This window comes from Panthera onca, chromosome C1 (genome assembly GCF_046562875.1).
Source record: "Panthera onca isolate mPanOnc1 chromosome C1, mPanOnc1 haplotype 2, whole genome shotgun sequence".
In the NCBI taxonomy this organism is placed as follows: Eukaryota; Metazoa; Chordata; class Mammalia; order Carnivora; family Felidae; genus Panthera; species Panthera onca.
Window position 1 is genome coordinate 206,720,439 of NC_138346.1, and position 9,762 is coordinate 206,730,200.

At 54.2% G+C, this 9,762-nt stretch overlaps 1 protein-coding gene across 1 annotated transcript in view; it reads right to left on the minus strand.

Moving 5' to 3' along the window:
• Positions 1 to 9,220, minus strand: part of VWA5B1 (von Willebrand factor A domain containing 5B1) — a 49,618-nt gene extending 40,398 nt beyond the window's left edge. Inside the window, exons 1-2 of the mRNA XM_078452291.2 lie at positions 9,010 to 9,220; positions 862 to 1,026 (exon numbers count right to left, since the gene is read on the minus strand). Coding sequence (XP_078308417.1) covers positions 862 to 1,000 — 139 coding nt within the window. The 5' untranslated portion in view covers positions 1,001 to 1,026; positions 9,010 to 9,220. The remainder of the gene's footprint in view (positions 1 to 861; positions 1,027 to 9,009) is intronic.
• Positions 9,221 to 9,762: the final 542 nt, after the last annotated feature.

The following is a 9,762-nucleotide window of genomic DNA, read 5'->3' on the forward strand; positions in this document are numbered from 1 at the left end:
CCTCTCTTCGCCTGGTGATTTTGGATAAGACATTTAGCTTCTCTAAGCCTCCCAGCCCCATCTGTAAAATGGGCTCAGTAGAGCCAAACTCATGAGGTTGTCATGCAAATGGAAAAAGTAGCCACCATTTATTGAGTTATGTGCCCCAGAGTGTGTGCCCCGTGTGTTTAGACCTTAGTGCCTCCCAGACTCTAAGAGCACATGAGTCACCCTGGGGGTCTTGTTAAAAGGCAGATTCTGATTCAGTAGAGGGATCAAGGCTATATCTCATTTAACGTGGCCACGAACACCAGGGCGGCGCAATGCCTGGCTGATGGTGAGCCTACCCCGGCTCCCATCCCTCTGAGCCTCAGTTTCCTCATCTACGAAATGGGCAGAGGCTGGTTCTTCCCGCACGTGGCATGCCAAAGGACCATCCTGACATTGGCCCGTTGTTTAGTCTCCTGGGTCCCCAGCAAGTTCTGTTTTGTCACCCTCTGGAGATTTTCCTAAACAGATGACCAGGGTGAGCCACGCCTAAGAGTGGGAGCTCCTGGGTTTGCATGGAGTCTTGACGACTCTCCTGCTGTGGGGCTCCCTGAGAAAGTTGGGTCTGGCCATTTGATGCGGGTGGGCATGCCCATGTGGGACACAGGCAGTCCTGGGACAGCTGGTGGGGGTTGACCCCAAAGCCCGACCTGATTTGCTACTGGCTCTGACACCTCTGGGGGCAGAAATGTCATTCTTATTTCTCAGATGGGGAAACTGAGACTCGGAGAAGTTACATGACTTGCCCTATGTCCATCGGCTTGTGTGTGTCAAAGTGAGGAAAAAACGTTGAGAGCAGGGTGGCCCTGGGGCAGCCATAACACGGGTCCTCACCTTGAAAGGGCTGGGCTTCCAGGTTGCCATAGGTGAGAGAGGCCGTCAGCCCCAGCGCGTAGCCACTGACGAAGGAGGTGACATCGGAGGCGGTGAGGGGCAGGGCTGCCCCTGTGAGCTGGTTCAGCAGCCCAGGCATCCCGCTGGCTACTCAGCCTTCAGACCCTGCAAGAAAGAGACAGGAAGGACAGGAAGTGGGGAAACCCCACCCCCATCCCTTCCCAAACCAGTTCTCCACTTCAGCCCCCACAGGCGGCCAGCACACTATTCTCTCCATGTTCCCCACACGCTTCCCGGGTGGTGACCCCTGCTATCTCTCAAGCACCCCTGAGAGAAGTGGGAATTTCATTTCCCTCCATGTCACAGCAGGGAAACTGAGGCCTGAAGACAGGTGACCCGCTTGGGCTTACTCAGCGAGATGGGGCACAATCGGGGCTGGAGTCCAAGCAGGCTCACGGCCAAGCTGGAATCCTCCCCGGCAGACGGTGCTCCCCTAACTCTGGATGGGAGTCCGGGGCCTTGGGCTCTGACCCCATCCCTATGTCAGTCCCATAATCTCTGAGCTGAGGCTGCTTCCTGTGCAGCATGAGGGAACTGAAATCGCTCACCGCATCCCCCCTTCTCTGATTTCAGGGGGTGTCTGAAATGAATCTGCCCACCACCAGCAGCCCGGGGTTGTGAGGGGAGTGAGGAACACCCCCAAAAGAGACTCAGGTGAAAGGGGCCACCCCCCCTCCAGGTGTGCAGGTCAAAAGCCTGGGAGTGATTCCTGGCACCTCTTTTTCAGCACCCCCCCATCCCCAGGCCATGGCCAAGGCTTGTGATTTACCTCTGGAAAAGCGGTGGCATCCATCGTGCCTTCGCCTCCCTGACACCTGCACCCTCATTCCAGCCACCACCGCGTCTGTCTGGACCGAGGTGCCCCATTGGCCTCTTGAATCTACTGTCACCACCCCCTCCAGCCATTTCTCTACTCAGTGGCCACGCCCCCATAGCAAAGCACCAGTTGGTTTGGTCTCTTTCCCCCACCACCCTGCTCCTGGGGCAGAGACGGAAACCCTTAGGCCCGCCTAGGGCCTGTGCAGTCTGGCCCTGCAGACCTCTCCCGCTGGTCAGTCACCACGTCTGCACCCAGCCTTTGGGACGCTCCCAGGCTTCCAGTCCATTCCTCAGAGGTATCCTGTGACCTCCCACCTTTGTTCTGCTGTTCACCCCCTGGAAGATTCACCCCACCACCCACTTTAAACTAGTAACCTCCTGGGGCACTTGGGTGGCTCAGTCAGTTAAGCCTCTGACTTCGGCTCGGGTCAAGATCTTGTGGTCTGTGGGTTCGAGCCCCGCCTTGGGCTTGGAGCCTGGAGCCTGCTTGGAATTGTGTCTCCCTCTCTCTCTGCCCCTCTCCCGCTTGTGCTCTCTCTCTCTCTCTCAAAAATAAATAAACATAAAAAAAAAAAAAAACTAGTCACCTCCTTCTTGTCCTTCAGTGTCAGCGGAGGGTTGCCCCACAGGGAAGTGACACCACCTGCGCCCAGCGTCCTTCATTCGTCTGCCTCCGCAGAGACAAGTCTCTTTCCCTGAGAGCAAATGTATCCATTTGCAGGGATACATTTTGTTGTGTGACGTTATTTTGTTGCTGTCTGTCATCCCATTTACAGTGTGTGCTCCTGGAGGGATAGGCCGTGTCTCTTTGTGCTTCCTATTGTACCCTCAGTGCTGATTAAACCGATATGAGAACGGATGACTGTCGTCACTCCATCGCGAAGGACCGAGCACTTCACGGGGCAGTGATGTGTCCATTATCTACTGGGCTCCCAGGACCCTCCTGGGTAATCCCTGGTCTTGAAGGGTGGGGTGGGAACGGGAAGTGCCAGAAGCCGAGCTCTCCAACCAGCCTGACGGCAGGGCCCGGGCGGTGGACGGATCGGGACTGCACGGTGGTGACAGTGAAGCTTCTTGTCCTCCCGCTTTTATGTAATTTGGCCTTAAATAAAAGAACCTGGGGAATTGTCTGTTGGGGAATTGCCCTCGACAGGCCCCCTGGGAAAAGAACTATTGGGGAAAGAAAATAAGGTTCTGCAAGGAAATTGCACGGCCCTACATTTAACCCTTGCCACCCCCTATAAAGACTCCTCCACCTAAAGGAAGGATAGCCCCATGTATCTCCCAGCCAAGGAGAGACAAATGGAGTTGAAAGCCCCACTCCGGCAACAAAGGAGTGTTATCTATGGGCACAAGTTACTCCAACCCCTAGGCCCACTTGGCCCCCAGGAGGCATTCCAGATGATGATTGAACCTAGTTGGTTAAGGTGCAGAATGGTTCATAAGTTCCTAGGTGCATGGTCTCTCTGAGAATGCCTAAGGCGTGGGTTCCTAAGGCCCTCTTGGCCCCCTCCTGGCACCTCAGACCGAGGCGAACACTCTTGTTCTTCAAACCACAAGTGGTTCAGGGAAACAACTAAGAGGTCATGTCCCTGTAACTGTCCCACTTGAGATGTTGAGAGATAGATGACCTTTCATGAAAACAGCAAAGCAAATGCTTTATAGATTATAAACATAGATACGTCATGAAAATAATGTAAGAAATTAATCAATAAGCAAAGGGCAGGAGGGAGCGTTATGAGAAAATAACCATATTATTCCTTAAAGGGTGATCACACACAGGAACATTTTAGAATTAGGTAAAGCCCAGAAAACATAGATGACGCATGCTACAAGGAAATTGCTAGCAAATATAATGCCACGTTTGCCACGATAAAGCGGCCAGTCCAACACACTGCTGTGGTCTGTGTCCACTTTTATTTTTGTTTTATTTTCTTTTCACTTTTTCGCCAACGCCGTTCATCCTTCGGGAACCCCTGGTCCTGCAGGAGCTGGACTCCGGCAGGGAAGCAAAGTCAAAGGGTGGGGAATACAAATTTGAGGTCAAGTTCAAGGCAGGTTTTCCTCCCTGTGGAGCGCGAGCCAAGCAAAGCCCGATCGACGCGTGCTACTGCGCTGCCTTTTCCCAAGGAAGCAAACTCTTCCCCTGCAAGCCTTCCTCATGGCCCTGCGTGGCTCCTCCGGGGCTCCCGCCCTCTCTGCCCAGCAGCAGCGTCTTTATAATTATGTTCTCTCTTGTGGTTCCGGCCCAGACGCCTCTCAGCCCTGCCTTATCGAGGCAGGCTGACTGACGGCAGGAGGCAGATAAGGAGCCAGGAGGGAGCTGCTGGATCCCCAGCCACCCTCTCTCAGGAATGTTCTCTGTCCTGGTGGCCTGAGCAAAGCCTCACCACTCCCAGGGGTAGAACAAGGTGGCGGAGTTCATTTCCTGAGCCGTCTCAGCTGCCACCCACACTCCCTCCCTCCTCCTCCTCAGCCCGGTTCCCTCCTGGCCAGAATATTTGGACTTCAGCTTCAGTCCATCCTGGGGTGGAGTTTGGCCAAGGACATCTTCCCACACAGTCCCTGGTGCCCATCCCGGGGGCACCTTGCCCTGGAAGGGAGGCTTGGATGACAGTGATGGTGATAACAGGGGGCAGACTCACTCAGAACTCACCCCTTTAACAATATCAATACCTTCTCTTCTCAGGAAGAGAAAACTTGAGATTCCTTGGGGCCTAAACAATGCATATTTTTCATGAATTCATCCAGCATTAATAAGCACTTGTTGTATTCAAGGCCCCGAATTAGCCACTGGGGGCACATGAGACACAGCTCTGTCCTTAAGGAGCTTAGATTCCCACGATTCAGCACTTACGATACAACACCCAGGGCTCGTCCCAACAAGTGGAATCTACTCCCGAAGCCAAGACCACACTGTATACACCGTATGTTAGCTAAACTTGATGATAAATTATATTAGGAAAAAAACAAAATAAAAAATAATTAAAATTGTGAAAAAAAAAGGAGCTTAGAATCTCGTGGAGGGGAGATCTGTCGAACATCGAAATTGCAGAGGGGCCCCTGGCTGGCACCTCACCAGCACCATGAAGATTACATTGAGTAATGTATGAAAAGTACCCAGTACCATGCCTGGCACATACTAGGTGCTTAATAAATATTTACGCAGGGAAATGAATGAATGAACGTCGGCTGCTTCCCAAGGACACGAACTCTCAGTGATCACCCAGGTGCTGGGGAGACCGTGGGAGACAAGGCAGGTGTGAGACATAAATTAATGGGAGAGACACATATTAAATAAAGCTGCAAGCCAACAGACTCACAGTCTGACCCTTTCTTGTCACCTTCCCCTGCTGCCACCTTCTTGTAGTCCAACAGTCTATCCCCAGTGGAGCAGACAGAGTGATGCCTTGAAGCCGTGATCCAGTCACGTGACTTGATGGCACAGCCCTCTTGACGGCTCCCTGCATGCCTCCAGGCCCCCCAGGCCTGCTTCCTTCTTCCCATTGAAGACACGACATCCTTCCAGCTCTTCTCCTGGCTGTGCTCTTTTGCAATGGCTGTTCCACACCCAGGAATGCTTTCCCTTAGACATTCCTGTGGCTCGTTCCTTCGCTCTTTCAAGTCTTTGCTCAAAGGGGACTTGTTCGTGGAAGCTTACCCTTAGACTGGCGACCTGTTCGTCCGTCTTCAAGTTCAATCCCTCAACCTATGCTTCATTTATATTTCCCGTAGCATGCACCACTATAATATGATGTAATACAATCTATGCATTACGTTTGCTGCTTATAATCTACTTTCCCTGCACAAAGGCAAGGATTGGGGTCTGTTTTTCTCACTGATATATCCCAAGTGTCTTGAATAGTGCTTGCACCAATGGTAGGTGGTGAATAAATATTTGTTGACTGGATCAATCAACATGTAGTCATAATGTCAGGCTGGCCATTTTGGGGTTCCTCAGCTCTCCCAGCTGAGGGAGAGATGTCTTCTGACCACCAGGCCCAGAGCAGCACCTCAGAGAAGATATTGATGCTAAATCCATTAGACTCTCATCTCAGTGTTTGTATCAGGGCCCCAGATACACCCTCGTTGGTGGCACCAAGGTCCCGCCATCTTGGAGCTCGCCCATCGGTCCATAGTGGATGCTGCTTTCCTGTGTCCCTGAGCCAGCCTCTGGCCACCTCCCATCCCTCAAGCCCACCACAGTGCCTTCTGCGGCTACCACTCTGGAGCCAGCAGGCCCCCTGTATTCTGGGGCTCTCCTGGGATTTTCTCAGAGTCCTTGGCCAAGGACCTTGCTTCCCCTGCAGCCCTAGACAGGAAGGACTGCCTACTCCTTGTCACCCCTCAGTGTCAAGGGTGGGACAGTGGCCTCCTTGGCCTCAGCCGCTGCTCCAAAACCACCATTTTGCTTCTGCCTATAAAACCCCTTCTCCGTGGTGGTGGTTGGGGTCACTGTTGCCTTTTGACTCTGTACCCGCCCATTGCTTGCCATTCCCAAGGTCCTGATCTCTCCCTTCTTTTAGCAAACACTTGGCACCTGGCTCCCATCTTCCTCTGCTCCCCAAACCCTGCCATCAACCAGGTGACTTTAGCATCCACAGGTGTGGTGCATCTCCCGGCCCTTTTATCTCCTGACCCCTGCACCTCAGTAAACTTTGCTTCTGCTCCAGCTCAGCTGGTGACTTCCACTCCCACACCTTGAGCTTGACATACCACCCATGTGTGCCCCATCTCCAAAACCACACAGGCAGCCACATAGGTTGTTCTAAAAACCTCCAAATCTTGGCACGTCTGAGCCCTCTTTTCCTTGTGTTCTCCTTAGCACTTATCACCATACTGTATATTCTTCTTATTAATAGTCTCGTTCGACATGTCTCCCCAGCTCTCCAGGGTGTAATCCCCAATGAGGGCGAGGGTTTTGTTTGAGTCCGTTCACTGCTGCATCCACGACCAAGAGAATAATGCCTGGGTATCGTAGATGCTCAATAAATATATTTGTTTTTGAATGAATGAAAATCACTCCATGGACTTTTTCTATAAAATTTGGCAACAGCCCCTCAGCGGTAGGTATACGCTTAGTATCCCCATTTTATGGATGAAAACACCAATCTCAGAGAGGCGAGGTAGACTGTCCAAGGCCACACAGCCAGAAGGTAAGGGGGCTGAGAGCTGAACCCAGGCAGAAGGACCGCACTGCCTTCTGCGGCTGCACTGCCTCCTGCTTCACTTTCTCCTGGGCTGGGCCATCTCTCTCCATGCGTCTCTTGCCAGCCTCCTCTCCCCTCCATTTCTACTGCTGCCGCTTCCTTATTCTGCCCTGGACCATCTCTACCCTCCCTTCCAGTTCACTCTGTCACCTCGGGTGCGCACACACACACACACACACACACACACATACACACCAGCCTTCTTTTCCCCTGGGCTTAATGGCTCCCCATTGCTCTCGTCTGATAGGGCAGGTCAAACTCTTAGCCTTGCGCCCAGGGCTCTTCCCCATTTGGGTCCCCATCTCTGTCCAGTGTCACCTCCTGCCGAGTTCTCCATCACTGTGTCTCAACCACGCCAACCTTCTCACTGTGCCCTGAACCGGCCAGGTCCTTTCTCACCCTTGGGCCTTTCCCCGGAATGATGGTTGCTTTCTTTTCGCCTTTCAAAGTGCTGTTCAGCATTCAAAGCCCTGTTTCACTGTCACCTCCTCTCTGAAGCCCCCCACACCAACATCCTGGCCCATCAGACACGCCCTTCTCAGCGCCTCCACGGCCTCTGAGCACTTGTCTGACACATCTCTCATCTGGACAGACCAGAACTGCTCGTCGGTAATGCTTGTTGACCCCAAGTGCTGTACGAACAGGGTGCACCTCCTTCTCTGCCTGTGTCCTAGCTTCCTGCACAGGGCTCAGTTCAGAGGAGGGCCTCTAAATGGGGCTACCGGGTTCTAGTGCTTTGTAATCCTCGCTAAAGCTCACACCCACCCTCACTTTATGGGTGAGGGGAAGGAGGTGCAGAGGGGAAGTCTGGAAGCATGTTGGTGAGCGGTCAGGCTGGGTGGGTGGTCAAGCAGCCTTCCACCGGCCAATGCCTGTCCTTTTCTTCCCCAGTTGCTTCCCAGTCCATGCTGAGCACAGGAGAGGCTGGTGAGGGAGGGAGGGTGAGGAGGAGGGAGCACCAGGAGCCTGGGGGACCGGGCTTCAGAACACCGGGCTTCCCCTGGCTGTGATGCCTCTCAAGCTGCTGCCGTGATCCTGACCACCATGAGCTCAGCAGGCCCCTGCATACCAGCCCCCCGCCCCAGCTGCGGGCCCCAGAAGATGCCTCTGGGGAGGCTGTGGTCTGGGCCCCAGTCGTCCTGGAATCACCTGGCATGCAGCGTTCTAGGCTGAGAACACTCTGGGCCATCAAGAACCTGCAGCAGGTGGCGTGAGTTGGTTTACATGTGATGTGGGGACATGTGCAGGGAAAGGAACTGGGAGAAGAGAGTGCGGGGTCCCTGCTTGTCTTCAGTCATCATGACAGGCTGGGGAACGCCTGCATCAGGGTCCTGGGGTACAGGAGAGGGGCCTCCCGCTCACTTGCCAGAAAGGGATTGGAAAGTGGGGGTTGCTTGTGGGGTAGCAGCCGGGTCCTAGGATCCAGAGCATTGCCTGGGTTAGTGTCCGAGATGGCCACTCCCTGGTGGCCTGGGGCCAGTTACTCAGCTGGGCTCTGCCGCTTATATATCGTGTGACCTTGAGCCCCTTACTTAACCTCTTTGTGCCTTAGCTTTTGCATCTATAAAATGGGACCATGATGGTGCCCACCTCCTTAGAAACTGGATGGATAAAGGAGACGATGTCTATGAGTGGTGGGCAGGAAGCTGGCGGGTCCTGAGGAGGCTGGAGGCTTCTCTTCCAGGCCTTTTTTCCATAGAGTCTCCTTGCAAGGCCCCCTTCCTGGACTGGGTGAGCTTGCACAGGCATCAAGCTCGCACAGCTGGGAAGATCCCCGGGTCCCGGCCCAAGCGCCCACCTCTGGTTGTGACCTTGGAGCCAGAACGTGCCCTGTTCCCTTTCTTTCCTAGCTCATATTGTTCCAGAGACAGCATGGCAGGCCTTCTTTCTCCACCTGGAAGGCCGTTCTGGAGACCTCTCCCCTTCCCCCTGGTCAGGTGCCCCCAGATTGTGTCCATGGGGTCGGGGCTTCCCAGCTCCGTGGTCTCAGCCAGGCCTGGGCCAGGCACAGACTGTGAACCCACCAAGCAGTTCTGGCCTTGCCACCCTGCCCACTCACCTTGGGCTGGGGGTCCTCATCGTATTTCCTGTCACCAACTGTCTAGGAAGTCTATGCTTTCATGCCCCTGCTGGGAGCCTGTCCTCCAAGGACCGCCCCACACACAGATGAGCCCCAGTATTCCCTTCAAAGCTGGGGCAGAGTCGATGGGTTCTCAGGCCCCGCTGATTGTCCTAAGCTTCTAGAATTCTGGGGTTCTCACAGGCTGGTCTCCTTCTCTACATCTCCCCCCTTGGGCCCACACCTATGGTCCTGAACTGCCCCCCACCCCCCCCGCCCGCCACCCACCCCAGCCAGGAGGCTGCCAGCTCCTGGCACTGGAGGCAAGGACTATCTCCCCCACCGTCTGGCCCACAGTGGGAGCTCAGCGATGGCCTGAATGGATGGATGGCGTGTGCTCTATCTACCCAATGAATGAATGAATGAGTGAATAATGAATGAAAAATAATGAATGAATGAATAAATAAATAGGATAGAGTGTATCAGGGGTGGGAATAGGCCTCGGCCACGGGTTCATTTAAAGCAGCTAACAGTGAGAGAAATCCCTCTATTTCAACCCAAAGCCTGTAGGATTCCATCCCAGAGCCAGCCGTGGTCTCCCGTTGGGGTGGGGAGTCGGGGCTAATCAGGACAGAGGGCACCCCGGCCTCTCAGTGCTTGGTGTTCCTGCCCTGCCGGGAGACCTGGAGTCCCGCCAGTCCGGATGTCCAGGGCAGTCAGCCCTGCAGGTGGCTGAGGCCCAAGCCGCCCACG